The sequence below is a fragment of the Hirundo rustica genome, chromosome Z (genome assembly GCF_015227805.2).
Source record: "Hirundo rustica isolate bHirRus1 chromosome Z, bHirRus1.pri.v3, whole genome shotgun sequence".
Taxonomy (NCBI): domain Eukaryota; kingdom Metazoa; phylum Chordata; class Aves; order Passeriformes; family Hirundinidae; genus Hirundo; species Hirundo rustica.
Genome location: NC_053488.1, coordinates 47,958,734 through 47,974,578, shown reverse-complemented (window position 1 = coordinate 47,974,578; position 15,845 = coordinate 47,958,734). Strand labels below are relative to the sequence as shown.

At 40.4% G+C, this 15,845-nt stretch overlaps 1 protein-coding gene across 1 annotated transcript in view; it reads left to right on the top strand.

Annotated features, from left to right (window-relative positions):
- The window catches only part of FER (FER tyrosine kinase), a 189,402-nt gene that overhangs the window by 57,812 nt on the left and 115,745 nt on the right, over positions 1 to 15,845 (top strand). The window contains exons 10-11 of the mRNA XM_040090890.1: positions 5,043 to 5,165; positions 8,459 to 8,648. Coding sequence (XP_039946824.1) covers positions 5,043 to 5,165; positions 8,459 to 8,648 — 313 coding nt within the window. The remainder of the gene's footprint in view (positions 1 to 5,042; positions 5,166 to 8,458; positions 8,649 to 15,845) is intronic.

Below are 15,845 nucleotides of genomic sequence, written 5' to 3'. Positions count from 1 at the left end.
ATATTAAAATTTTTGGAAGACTGTGCCTTCCATAGCTTAAAAAGAAAATTTCTTGTTTGGCTTGTCTTTTGTATCCAGCTGTTTAGAAATGAGACTAAATAAAAGAGATTAAATTTTGCTTTTCTAATAAACATTTCTGATGAAATATATAATTGTGTTATAAATGTATGTCTATATATATACATTTTCAGTACAATTTTCATTGTATTGCGTTCGAAACCTTAAATTCATCCACTTGAAATGGTTTTGCAAATTTGAGTGAGAAATTTTATGATGTGGCATTATTTGTGGAACAGGAATCACGTAGCTCTCTTTAAGTATTGCTGTCTTTAAGGTGTTCACTTTCTGGCGTAGATTTAGGATTCTGAGAGCAACAGTTCAACCATATTAAGTCAGACCAAAGAGACACTCAACTTCTTTCATTCCTATGTTAGACAACAGGGAAAAGTCTTAAGAGGAGAACAAAACCAGGATGATCATATAATACTATTTACTCAGCCTCCCATAATTTTCACCTCTGAAATATTTTGAGATACATGTCTTTAATGGCCGTGGAGATGGTTTATCATATCCTTGGAAATACTTTTCTTCCAGGATCTTTTTCAGTCAGGTTCCATATGTAAAAGTATCTGTCATCCATAGAATTTTTGGTCAAGGAATTCCAGAAATTAGCTTCCTATTTTGTGAACTTGCTGATATATTTTTTTTAATTTTATGGCTCTTAAGCTTTTGTTTTGGAAGAGAAGAGGAACAATCTATTCCTTTCTGCCTGTGGTAATGTAAATTTCTGTTCAACTTCTGCTCTATGATCCCTTTATCAGAGTGATCTTTTAGCTTTAGTCTGTCCTTTCACAAAGCTTACTCAGGCTTTATCTGTCTGGTTGTCTTTATTTTAATGTTTTCAAGGTTGCTTTATTGATTTTGAGATGAATGACTAGAATTTCACAGGCACTCCAGATACACAGTTCAGAGGGAGGCCTTTGAAGGTTTCCTGTGTTCTTACTCTGCTTTAGTTTTAACAAATCCTAGGGAGGCATTCAATTTGATTTTCTGACCCCAGCAGCTCATCAAGCCAGTGTTTCAGGGAATCATCTACCGTATCTCTAAGATTTCATTTCTGAGTGGTAATGGTCTTTATAGAACCATGCTCTGTTCTCTACGTAAATAAAACTTTGGATTATTTTTCCCCAGTGTATAGATAAGACTTTAGATTATTTTTTCCCCACAATATATTTGCCTGTTTCCATATATATTGAAATGACAGCCCGGGTATAGAGTGTCATAAGGTCCAGAAGAATCCTTTTTTATTCTTCATGTTCAGAACCTTCCTCCAACCTTGTATATGACCCGCATTCTTCGTCACTTTTCAAACTGTCCTTTTATTTGGATTATTATGCATATATTAGGCAGTGCAGATTATTTATGAAGCTCCACTCTCCCCGGGACTGTAAAAACTGTTTTATTATCCTGTTAGTCCTTTTGCTTTTTTTGTGCAGGTGAGAACACTTCATTTTTTATTACAGTTCCCAGTAACTGTCTTTACTCCTGGATCTTGTTAGCTGTGTTTGGATACATTGTTACAGTCATTCCTTAAAGCTACTGCAGCCAAAAAAACCTGCCACAGGTATTTTTGTCAATTGTGTACGACTAGAAATTTGCAAGGAAGTGAAGTGTACTACATCATTCATCCCTAGCTGATGACTTTTGAAAAGTCAGCTCTGGACATGATGTAACAATAGAAATTTGACTTTTTATCTTCAGTGTTAAAATCATGGCCTTGGAGCTTTAAAATGCTACATTATGTTTTTGCAGAGGGAGAACTACCTTCTATATCTACCAAATAAAATAAGTGCACATGGTGGATTTATTTCTCAAACATTTAAAACATTCTAAGACGTATATTGATTTATAACCAATAATATTTGGTTGAATCAGCTATTTTTATTTAGTATGCAATAGAAAAATGACAGCTTTGCATACATAACTGTTTACCAGTTTTAACAATGTATATTTTAAGGGAGCATGATGAGAAAACTGGTTTTTACATTTTAAAGTAAACTTATATTTATGAGTAAAATTTTGACAAAGGGAGGTAGTTAAAAGTCAGCGTTGAGTTGACTAGCTAACATTTCTAAGGAAAGAGTTATGGTGTCTCTTGATAAATATTCATAGATGTCACAGAATAATACTGAGAAATTCTGAAAAGTGTAGCAAAATAAAGTTTATGCTTTGAAAAGACATGGATTAAAAGCTGACAGGAGGCAAGCCGAATAAGCTAGAGATTGATCAGTGAGCATAGTAATATCCAGTTCTTCTGAAATATAAGTCTTTAAGATCAAGCATTTATTTTAATTGATAGTTGCAGCAGAACAGCTCTTATAACTAAAGAAATATGAAAGGAAGCTTCCCAGGTAGGGATACTGTATGATCTTTAAAGTGTTATAGTGATTACCTGTTAAGTCATAGAAACCCTTTTGTAAACTGGTTGTATCCAGAAGGCAAATATGACACCACAAAAAAATTCTTTTGGTAAACTACACCCAAGATGATACAAGATGCAGAGTTGTCAGCTGTAACCAATTTGAATGAAAGATATTGTTTAAACAAAGAATAGATGTTGAATGCAAGGAGGCAAGTGATTTTGGTGTACATGGTAGCTTTTATTTTTTCCTTTTCTCTAAGATAAATAAAAATGTCCTGAAGTACCTCAGAAGTTTCAGAACTGCTCATTAAGTTTTTAAAACTTAATGTTTTAATCTGATGAGGCCATATAAAATATAAAATATAAAATTTTTGAAATTGTGAAATAATGAAGATGTTGTATCTGCATGTATATACTCATTCTTTCTAGTGATGAAGTCTTATCAATTTGGTTTTAATTTCATGACTACTGATGCTTGATCATTAGACAAAATATCTGCTTCCTGTAAATCAGATATTAACCAAACGCAATGTTGATTAAAATTCTGTTTTGATCAAAAAGCAGTTAAAATTTTTAAATTACTTTCTTTAGCAAGGTATTAAAGTAAAAGTTAGTAATAAATTGGAGACACAGTATAAGAAAACATAGAGAAGTTCAGCATTGCAATTTTGACAGCCTAAAACTAATAAAAATATATATTAGAAGTGGAGCTGTGAGGATGTTACTTTGAAGGAAATTTTTATGTATTTATCTTATCTCAAACACCTCTAGAAGGTTGTCTTTTGAGAAATAAATTTTGGTCGTTCTCTCTATGGCTTTTTTTAGTAATTTTAGTCTCCTAGAATAAAATGCATGACTGAGTACAGATCATATATAATCAACATTGTATAAATATATTGGGAGGATAGGACTGATTTAGTGCTTAGAATCAAATAATTAGTTTTGGTATATATAGATGTGTGGAATGTGCCTCCTAGATAATTAGAGAGTTGATTATGCCACTCTGTCCTGGTTTAGGAGAAACCAGGGAGAAACTGGGAGAAAACCCCTGAGTGGGGTCCCTCTGGGAAGAAAACCCAAACAGCCCCTCCCAGCAACCGGTCCAGGAAAGAACTTCCTTGGAGAAAAGTGGAAAAAACTATTTATTTAACAAAGAAGGTGCCCACAAGAATAAAGAATGGATAATATGAGACAATAAAGCCTCCTGTTGCTCTGAAGTGAGATGGTAAATTCAGAAAGTCCCTGCTGTGGGTAGCTCAGCTCACTCAGTCTCTTATTAGACCCTCTGGAGGTCCAGGCCCCGATGGGCTGCAGTGCTGAGCTCCTGGTGCTCCTGTGGGTTTTTCAGTCCAGAGCAGGTTTAAACAATTCCAAGAAAAAGGAAAAAAAAAACAGTCCAGGGAACTTCTCTGCCCTAGCTAGCTAAACTAACTAAAAGAAAAAAGATCTCTGTCCCACTGCTGTCTATGTCTCAGATGACTCACAATCCCCGAGAAGGAATGCAGAGGAGTGAACACTGTTTTCTCTAAACAAAATCCACGCTTCTTCTTTTCCTGCTTGGCTCTCAGAACCAGTCTTTTAAAGGAAGAGAACTCAATATACAGCACAAACAGAACAGATGACTGGGGATACAGGCATCATAGAGTCATCCTAGGACACACTCCCTGGTCTGGAATGGTTTTGGGACATAGATCTGTGCAGTGGTAATTACGACATACATTTTGCTTGTTTGTCCACTTTTTACTTCAGTAATTTTATTGAAATTGGGCTTGAAAATACAGGGCAAATAAAGTAAAATAGTTAAAGGTGCGTAGATAAATGACTAAAAGGAAACAAGACATACATGCTTATTTATTTTTAAGAGATTGTTCTGACTTAACAATTTCTTGATTGATATACATTTTAGAAGTTGTCATTATGTAAGACATTTACATGCATTGTTCAGAATGCAAGTGTTGTACATTCATGATTTTTTTTTTTTATTGGAATACTTAACAGGGTAATTATGAAGTGTCAGTAATGTTTTAAAGTATAAATATCCCTTCTCTGTTAGTATTGAGTGGTTTTGTACAGTTTATTGTTACTTTGAATTAACCATTACCACTGATTGTAACCTAAAAAGGATAATTTTGAAGAAAGATGCAATCACTATTACAACAGAAAGTGTTCATTTGTACTTTTGCTATTTCTAGAAGTAAATGCAACCCAAAGCTATTGATTCTGTGTATTTATTTGACACGTGGTTCATGAGTTGGAAGGCTTTTGTCTTTCTTAAAGCATCACATAAATTAGCAATGTATTAGGAAGGTATTAATTTGTGGAACTCATCACATATTCTGGAAAAAATATTTTCTTGGTAGGAGAACCTGCAGGCAGATCATTCTGTAACCTTGTATGTATACAGAGGCTCATATAGAATCTCTACTAATGCAAGTTAACAATCTAAAGGTCTACCACCACCACCCCCCAAAAAAAACCCCAAACCACCCTATCATCAAGCACCGAGTAACATAATCCAAAAAATAATGCTCATTTACATCTTCAGGAAAAATATTATGATGTTCCCAGATATATACAGTTTATGCATTCACAGCTTGGGTTTCTGAAATCTGTTTTACAGGTTAAAAACAGTAATAGAAGAGCTGATGCAGACACAGCAAACCCTTTTGAGTAAAGAGAAACTTGTTTTGGAACTAGAGAAAAAAATAGAAGAGTCGTCTAAGACATGTGAAAAGAAATCTGAGTAAGTTGAAATTAAATTTCAAAATACAATAATTTGAGGAGGAAAGATGTCTATAGTGCAGTTCCTAAAACTCAAATAAGAAATAGCCATCACTGATCTTGTTCTGCTTTTGTGTTTATCAATTACTGTGAAAAACTACATAAGTTAGTTTCTCATCTCTAAAATAACCCTTGCCCATGGCAGACCCCACCTTACTGAAGAATTGAGCAGCTCCGTAAGTTTAATATAATTGTCATAGTTTGGCATTGTTCAAGAGCTGGATCTTTCATTAATTCAGTTCAGCTTGATCAAAGATGAGTGAGTTCAGCTGCCTCTCTGTTTGACAGAATTCCTTGTGTTGGTGTAATTCTGTGAAAAGCTTTCAGAGTAATTTGCAAAACACTTTCTTATGCAGTAATATGTTTGCAACTTGTCAGGTTAAGTTTATTCTTCTTTGCATTTCCTTTTCAAAAGCATAATTGTATAAATCTGATACCCTGTAGTACGGCATATTAAATTCAGAGACTAGTGAGCGTTTTAGTGCACCATAAATAAAACATTATAATAAGAATCATTCTTGGGCAACATTTTTAGATTTTTCTTCTACCTTTGGTTAGGAAAAATATTCACACACTCTTCTAAACTGATGCCAGTACAGCAGATAAAGAAACCTTTTGTCCATAGTGGTGTTTTTCTGGTTCTTGTTGCAATCAATCTTAATCTTACTAATTTGGTCATATTTGTTTACAGTATTGGTAATGAATTGGAATGCAAGTCCTTCAGGTAATCCTTCATTCACTGGAATGAATGAAGTTCATTTCATCAAAGAAATTTTGATGCTCTATGCTGACAGAACCTTGTCACATGAAACATTGTATAGTATTTAAATCACATCCAAAACTTTATTTATGTGTCTGATATTAGTGTTTCAATTAGATATTTCATGTCCTTTCTTTGGTGAAGTTCACATGCACTCACACTGTGTTTTCCAATTTTAGTTCTTAATCTGTCTTCTTTGCTGTATGCTGTTTAAAGGGTAAACTATATTTGAACTAGTTGAGTTTGATGGGGTGTTGTTTGGGTTTTTACCCCTCAGCATTGTTTTGTTACCAATTGTCACTCCCTGAAAATAGTTTAGAGCATGACTATATTTCTTACTGTGTGAAGGCTTCTCTGACTGATCCTTTAGCAGATGTTTGTGGTGTTGAAGAGATGATTGCAATTCAAATTGCATCACTGCTTGTTTGTCGTATTAAAAGGCAGGGAATCTGGCTTAGATAGCTAGTTGTACTGTGAATGCTTCCCTGAAATCATCCTTGTTCTGATTTGTCATTGATCATGCCTAGCTCCAACAAACTCCCTTTTCACCTTTTAGCTGCAGTGCAAAGGGATCAGGATGTTGTAGCATGTAGTTACCGTCCTTAGAATATCTTATCCAATTGTTGCATTGGGTTTATTTATGACTGCATAAGGTCATATGTTATGGCAATGTCTTGGTACTTCTATCATGGCACTAATATCCCTTTCCATCTTCAAATGATAATATTACTTTCAACACAGAAAAATGTTTTAATTATATTTTGTTTATATATATATGTTTCAAGCATACCATTTATCCTTGCAACATGGCAGCATATTGAATATTTGCATTTCAATTTAGTTCAGCTTTTTCCCACTTTCTCATATGTTGTTCTGGCCTGCAGGGATCCTTCACACAAGATCTCACTCTGTGACGCTACTAGTAGCTGTTACTGGCAATAAGGACTTGAAAGTTTGCACTCATGCAAACCACAGGCAAATAATTTTTATAGATTCTAATCCCTCATGCATGACTGGAGTGCACTGACAGTTGGATTTAGGGAACAAAATCAGATTGTAATCCATTTTGTCAACAATTCAGAAAGAGAATAGCTTGAGAGTGACTTTTCATTAGCAGAATATTTCTTGTTATCGCTGTGATGTGAGCAGTTGAAACCATTGTGTTTGGGGATGCCACTCCAGCCAGTGTGTATTCACCAAAGCCTTGCTGATGGTAATGTCCTTTTTCTCTCATAAAGGAGACCTGATGAAAGCACATTATCTTCAGGATAACTTCAGGATAATTGTTCATTTCCTTCTCTGATGCTTTTAAATATGTGCAAGCTCATGCCAGATCTCAGTTTCAGATTGGGGAATCGTGTCTGCTACCTCACACTTACCTTTTTTGAATGAACAATCATTTTGCTGATGGTGTGGAGTTTTGCTCCTTAGTGACTTGTTCTAATGCTCACCTATACGGATATGATTTGTATATTTTCCTACCAAAGAGGATTCTATGACACGTGGTTCCCCTGTCACTTTGAAACCCATTTGGCTGAGCATTAGTTAATGAAGGATCAATCTCTGTATGAACTTTTGCCTCTCTTTTTTTATTCAAGGCTTTCTTCAAGCCCCTGTAGGGCTTGTAGGAGGGTTTATCTTCAACGGATTAGCCTGAAGATACTGAGCAACATAATGCCATGGTTTTTCTTCATATTGTCCTCATTCTTCATCGTTTTGGTCCATTTACCTCCTTCGTCCATTCTTGTAGAGTTTGAGAACTCTTTATCTCCTGTAGTCACTGGGCTCTGGTTGAGTGCTTTTAAGGGGAATCTTTATTATACTGTGGGTGATTCTGTCTCTTAGGCAGCCTTGGTTTTGGCAGTTCTTTGGGATAATAGAGTCATCTGGGTACCTGCAGATGCTCACCTTCAATGTGATTTTATCTTGACAAGTATGAGCAGTATTCAGAGAGGAACTATAAAAATAAGCAGAAGATGAGAAATTGCTTTTAGCTCCTCATAAAAATAAATTTATTTAGCTTCATAAGACAGTTATAATGCAGTCCAGAAATACTTAGAGTCCAAAGGAAAAAACAAATATCTCTTACATTATGCCATATGAATTTATACTGGATGTGATGTGAGTTTAATATTGCAAATTATTAGTGCAACAACTACACTGATTGGAGTGAATTTCTTATAACTTGAAATAATTTTCTAAGATTTATTTATTCTCTAAGGGAGTAGGAACCCCACTGCTTATAAATTCAGTTAAAAGTGGATGAAAAGAGGAGCTTCACTTATATCTATTAAACACGACTTTTGTGATAGAGAGAAGAGAATGAGTGTTTGCTTGCATTATCTTGTTGCTTTGAAAATTTTCTAGAATTGCTTCACATTTGAATAAATGATTATGTTGAGGAATTGTCATGCTCCCACCCCCAGCTTATATGAAGCAAATAAACTATTTTGACTCATGTACATTTTTAAATTGGTTTTTTTTTTTTTTTGCAGTATTGTACTCTTGCTGAGCCAAAAGCAAGCGCTTGAAGAACTTAAACAAACAGTCCAGCAGTTAAGATGCTCTGAGGCAAAACTTGCAGCCCAGAAAGAACTACTGGAACAAAAGGTTCAAGAAAATGATGGGAAAGAGCCACCACCTGTAGTGAATTATGAAGAAGATGCCAGATCAGTGACTTCTATGGTAAGTTTTACATTTGTTTTGCTGAACTGTGTAGCCCTGCCATTGTATTTCAGACCCAGGATCATAGTATTAAGGTGATTTAAAGTGAATGGACTTCACTTTGGATTTTTCGAGACTTGTTTGGACAAGAAGTTCAGTTGTGTGATATTTTTTCTTTTTAAGAGGCGGTAACTGAGTAACTCATAATAATATGTGTCTGGGGACATGGATTAGTCTTCTCTACACTTGATGCTTAGATTTTCGTTGGACTTTTTTATGAAGAAAAGTCTTAACCCTTACACAGATTTAAGACTAGATTTAAATGTGACTGAGTAGCTATTGGTAATTTCCTTGGCTGTGTTGAAGTAATTAATTTACAGTTGCATATTGAAAACTAAAAGCAGAAGCTCTTGGAATTGCTGCATGTGTTACATAATTGAAAAATTATTTTTATGTCCTGTAATTACTATTTTATTAAACAGAAATGAACTTTGGTTTCTTTGCAACTTATTTTTAAATGCTTACAGGCTCTTAATAACTAAAAGGAATATTTTTTGTTCAGATGAGACCCCAAATAGTTTAAAGTAAGTACCTTACTTTGCTAAAATTGTGTGTGACTTCCTTTTCTCAGTTGTATGCAACTATGTGCAGAGTTTGTAGGCCACATATAAAAGCAAACAAACAGTACCTGTTTACTGAAGGGACAAACAGTAGTGTTTGCCTTTGTGCATTAGATTTGACATGTAGGAGATACTTGTGACTTTTTTTTCTTTGATATTTAGCCTGGCATTCTCTTTGGCCCATGGGGTAGTAGCTCTGTGAAATGATAATTAAATGGTTGTTTCTGAAAGAAAAGCGTTTTTCTTCCTCTGTCTATGTCTTGGATTATGTAACCTAAAAATGCGTATTTTTTTCATCTGTTCGAAGCCGTTTTTTGGGAGATGTTTTATCCTTCTCTCACCTTCCGCGGGAAGGGGGGAGGATGCCTTCTGATAATGGCCCAGCCATGAAATCCAGATGAGGCAGTGTTTCTTATCTCTTTCACCACCCCTCCATCTTCCAGAGGGACATCTTCTGATAATGGGCCATTAGGGCCCACCAATGACATGACACATTCCATCATCCCATTGTGAGATGCTCCACCCAGTGGGGAAGGAGCCAGCTGTTCCTATCTAGATAAAAACTGGGACTGAAGGACACAAGGTATCCTGTTTTCCACTGGATTCCCGGAGGAAGACCGGACCCATCTCGTCACCACTGGACTTTCTACAGGACCATCTCTATTCTACAGAACCACATCTGTTACTCCAGAAGGAATTATTTGGACTGCTTCCAACACCCTGACCAACAGGGTGCCAGGTTGTATCCCTGACTCTGTCAGGGTTTTTTCCAGGATTTTTGTTTGCTTCCTTGCTTCTTTTTTTGTGCTGGTACATTTGTATTTTCCTTTTTTTTTAAAATATTCCTAGTAAAGTGCTGTTATTCCTATTTCTGTATTTTTGCCTGAAAGCCCCTACTTGCAAATTTACAATAATTTGGAGGGGAGGGGGTTTACATTCTCCATTCCAAGGGAGACTCTAGCTTTCCTTGGCAGACAACTGTCTTTCAAAACCAAGACAGAATTTGGTACCCAGTCGTAGGGCACGAGAGCATTGAGAGAAAAAGGAATAACAGTTCTTAAGTGCCTGCGTTCTTGTGTACTGGATATCATGTGGTCTGGTTTACCCTGGTTCAGGTGGCATGTAGTGGTGGCCATATCTTTCCCATGCGGGCTCTTATCTAAACATGGGCCCTCTAACTAAGGCTACTGTGGCTGTCATCCAATTTGCTACATGGGTTAACAAGGCGAGGAATTAATGGATTTTTAAATTCCTCTGGAAGGCAGGCACATGGATTCAGGGTTATCTTACACTAACTGTGTGTTTCTGGGGTTACTTTAACAACGGTACCTACTGTGAAGAAATGACACCAGGGGAAATTTTTTCACAACCCTTCACCCAGCTCTTTGGGTCTACCCCACCAGTCTTTGAAGGGCTCAAATCTTTGAATGCTAATGATATCGTACAGTGGCTGGTGTTGCTGGTATGTCTGTTCTGTTTAGCATTTAGAGATAAGGGGAGATTGACCTGGATAATCTCCCTGATACTTACCCCAGAGAATAAGGATACTGCCCCACAACCTGACCCTGCCCCACACAGCCTGCCTCAGAAATAAATCACCCAGATTTGGTGAAGGAGATATGCGAGGTAGGCCAGATGCCGAGGGATTACCTTTCCCCTGTAGTAGCCTCCTTAGCCCTACCTGGTGGGAAACCCTCCCACTGCCCCGACAAAGGAGAGTCTGATGCTGCAGCAGTGGAACCCACAGACGTTACAATCGTCCAAGTTCCAGCTGAACCACAGGGGCAGCCACAGCCAGCAGCAGTGGCCCCTGTGGAAACAAAGAAATCTAAGGTGAAATCGGCAAACCCAGGTAATAAGGATAAGAAAGGAGGGCCCTAACAACCTACAGGGGAGTCAGAGGTTGAGATCATTACCGAGTCCCTGCTGTATAAAAGTCTATGTAATCTGCAAAACAATATTGTACGACAGGGACGTGAGGCTTATACAATGTGGTTACTTTGGGTCTGGGATCATACGGGTATGGGTGTGCAACTAGAGAGTAGACCCAGGACTCAGGTGTGAATCAGGTATTCATAAGGGAGCCAGAGCCCCTTTCCCTTTGGGAGCGGCTCTTAATGAGTGTAAGGGAGAGGTTTGTCCACAGAGATAGAATGCAGGAGCACCACCATAGAATGCTCTGGAAGACCCTTGAGGAGGGGATCCAACAGCTGAGAGAAGTGGCAGTATTGGAGGTACTCTTTGGGAGGGGTGGACAGCATGATAATGGCCCCGACAAGATTAGGTGCACAGGGCAAATGTGAAATCTGGTAACTCTAGGACCATCTCATTAATCTGCATTCATTGCAGCAATTAATGTCGAGGACAACCGAGAGACAGTGGGTTCTGTCACCAACAAACTCAGAAATTACGAGAGTGTGATCAGTGGCCCTGTGCAGGCTCAGGTCTCTGCCATGGTTAAGGAACTCAGAGGGAGAATGAGGGAGATGAGGAGGAACAGCTGCCATGTGGCACTGGTGTGAGTTACCGGCCCCAGAGTCAGAGTCCAACGCCCCCCAGCTAGAGAGAGAGGGTACACCCCACAAGCTGACCTGTGGTTCTTTCTGCAAGATCATGGGGAAGACATGGGAAGTTGGGATGGGAAACTCGCTTCTGTCCTGGCAGCATGGGTGTGTGAGCTCAAGGAGAGAGACACTAACCGAGGGGCTCCCACTAAGATGAAGGTAGCCTCACCCTCCCATAACTAAGATTCCGGCTATTATAGAAGTGAGGATATGTCAGATCCCTGTGAAGGAACCTCTATCATGTATGCCCAGGAAGGGGAATAATAACCAGGGCTAGATGGGTACTGCCTCTAGCCAAGGAGAGGCACGGGAAAACCAGGTCTATTGGACGGTGTGGATCCGATGGCCTGGCACATCAGAGCCACAGAAATATGAAACTTTAGTTGATACTGGTTCACAGTGTACACTGATACCATCGGAATATGTGGGGACAGAACCTATTTCCATTGCCGGGGTGATGGGGGGATCACAGGAATTGACTCTGTTGGAAGCTGAGGTGAGCCTGACTGGGAAGGAGTGACAGAAACACCCAATTGTGACCGGCCTGGAGGCCCCAGGTATTTTAGGCACAGACTTCCTCCTTGGAATGGCTATTACAAAGACCCTAAGGGACACAGGTGGGCTTTTGGAATAGCAGCTGTGGAGGCAGAGGGCATTAAGAAATTGAATAGCTTGCCTGGACTGTCGGGGAACCCATCTGAAGTAGGACTCCTAAAGGTAGAAGAGCAACAAGTGCCAGTTGCCACCTCGATAGCGCATCTCTGGCAGTATCGGACAAATCGAGATGCCGTGATTCCCATCCACAAGATGATCTGTGAGCTGGAGACCCAAGGGGTGGTCAGCAAAACCCACTCACCCTTCAACAGCCCCATATGGCCTGTGGCAAGTCTCATGGAGAATGGAGATTGACTGTGGATTACTGTGCCTTAAACAAAGTGACTCCAACATTGAGCACTGCTGTGCCGGACATGCTGGAACTCCAGTACGAGCTGGCGTCCAAGGCAGCAAAATGGTATGCCACAATTGACATTGCCAATGCATTTTTCTCCATTCCTCTGGCTGCAGAAAGCAGGCCTCAGTTTGCTTTCACCTGGAGGGACATGCAGTACACCTGGAACCGACTGCCCCAGGAGTGGAAACACAGCCCCCACCATCTGCCGTGGACTGATCCAGGCTGCACTGGAAAAGGGTGAGGCTCCGGAACATCTACAGTGCATTGATGACATCATTGTGTGAGGGAACACTGCAGCTGAAGTGTTTGAGAAAGGAGAGAAGATCATCCAGATTCTCCTGGAAGCCGGTTTTGCCATCAAGCAGAGCAAGGTCAAGGGACCTGCCTGAGAGATCCAGTTCCTGAGAGTAAAGTGGCAAGATGGAGGGCATCAGATTCCCACTGAAGTCATCAATAAGATCACAGCGATGTCTCCACCAACCAACAAAAAGGAAACACAAGCTTTCCTAGGCGCCATAGGTTTCTGAGGGATGCACATTCCTGAGTACAGCCAGATTGTGAGCCCTCTCTACCTGGTTACTCATAAGAAGAACGATTTCCACTGGGGCCCTGAACAGCAACAAGCCATTGCCCAGATCAAGCAGGAGATCGCTCATGCGGTAGCCCTTGGCCAAGTCAGGGACCGGATGTGAAGAACATGCTCTACTCTGCAGCCAGGAATAAGAGTTTGTCCTGGAGCCTCTGACAGAAGGTGCCTGGGGAGACTTGGGGCCCATCACTGGGATTCTGGAGTCTAAGTTACAGAGGGTCCGAAGCCAACTACACTCCAACAGAGAAGGAAATCTTGGCTGCCTGTGAAGGATTTCAAGCCACCTCAGAGGTGATTGGCACAGAAGCACAACTCCTGGCACCCTGACTACCGGTGCTGGGGTGCATGTTTAAAGGAAATGTTCTCTCCACTCATCATGCCACCGACGCCATATGGAGCAAATGGATTACCCTCATCACTGAGCGTGCCCGTATTGGAAACCTAAATCACCCTGGGATTTTGGAGATAATTACCAGCTGGCCAGAAGGTGAAAACTTTGGTCTCACGGATGAAGAGGAGCAGGAACAAGTGACACATGCTGAATAAGCTCCACCATACAACCAACTGCCAGCTGAAGAAACACGCTATGCTCTTTTCACTGACAGTTCCTGCCACATTGTAGGGATGAACCGGAAGTGGAAAGTAGCTGTATGGAGCCCCACATGACAGGTTGCACAAGTCACTGAAGGAGAATGTGGATCGAGTCAACTTGCTGAACTCAAAGCTGTTCAACTGGCCCTGGACACTGGTGAAAGAGAGAAGTGGCTGAGGCTCTACCTCTCCACTGATGCGTGGATGGTGGCTAATGCTCTGTGGAGTTGGCTGGAAAGGTGGAAAAAGGCCAACAGGCAGCGTAGGGGAAAACCAATCTGGTCTGCCAATGAATGGAAGAATATTGCCACTGGGTAGAGAAACTACATGTGAAAGTCCACCATGTAGATTCTCATGTCCCCAAGAGTCGGGCTAATGAGGAGCACCGAAACAATAAGCTGGTAGATCAGGCTGCGAAGATGGAGGTGTCAAAGATAGACTTAGATTGACAACACAAAGGAGAGTTGTTCCTAGGTCGATGGGCCCATGATGCCTCACGTCATCAGGGCAGAGATGCCACCTATAAGTGGGCACGAGACCGAGGGGTGGATTTAACCATGGACAGCATTTCTCAGGTTATCCATGACTGTGAGAGATGCGCTGCAATCAAGCAGGCCAAACGGGCGAAGCCCCTATGGAATGGCGGACAGTGGTCCAAATATATGTATGGGGAATCCTGGCAGATTGACTACATCACCCTTCCACAAACCCACCAAGGCAAGCGCTATGTGCTGACCATGGTGGAAGCCACCACTGGATGGCTGGAGACTTAGCCCGTGCCTCACGCTACTGCCCAGAATACCATCCTGGGCCTTGAAAAGCAAATCCTGTGGAGACATGGTACCCCTGAGAGAATCGATTCAGACAATGGGACCCATTTCAAGAATAGCCTTATAAACACCTGGGCTAGAGAACATGGCATTGAATAGATATATCACATCCCTTATCATGCACCAGCTGCCGGGAAAGTTGAATGCTGCAGTGGACTAGTTAAGACTACCCTGAAGGCGCTTGGCAGGGGGACCTTCAAAAATTAAGAAGTGAACTTAGCAAATGCCACCTGGATGGTCAACACCCGTGGGTCGATCAATCGAGCTGGTCCTACACCTGCACACAGTGGATGGAGATAAAGTCCCTGTGGTACACATGAAAGGTATTCTAGGAAAGAGTGTCTGGATGAAACCCACCTTAGGCAAAGGCAAACCCATCTGTGGGTTTGTTGTTGCTCCAGGACCTGGTTCCACTTGGTGGGTAATGCAGAAAGATGGAGAAACCAGTTGTGGAGCACAGGTGAACCTAATCCTAAGTGAGATCTGGGTGTAAGGGTTCATTGTGTATAATAGTTTATTGATTTAGGTATAATCCAGATAGTAATAGAGTAAGGGGTGGATAATATATTGGATTATGTAACCTAAAAATGTGTATTCTGTTTCATCTGTTGAAACCTGTTTTTTGGGAGATGTTTTATCCTTCTCTCACCTTCCACGGGAAGGGGGGAGGATGCCTTCTGATAATGGCCCAGCCATGAAATCCAGATGAGGCAGTGTTTCTTATCTCTTTCACCCCCCCCTCCATCCTCCAGAGGGACATCTTCTGATAATGGGCCATTAGGGCCCACCAATGACATGACACATTCCATCATCCCATTGTGAGATGCTCCACCCAGTGGGGAAGGAGCCAGCTGTTCCTATCTAGATAAAAACTGGGACTGAAGGACACAAGGTATCCTGTTTTCCACTGGATTCCCGGAGGAAGACTGGACCCATCTCATCACCACTGGACTTTCACAGGACCATCTCTATTCTACAGAACCACATCTGTTACTCCAGAAGGAATTATTTGGACTGCTTCCAACACCCTGACCAACAGGGTGCCAGGTTGTATCCCTGACTCTGTCAGGGT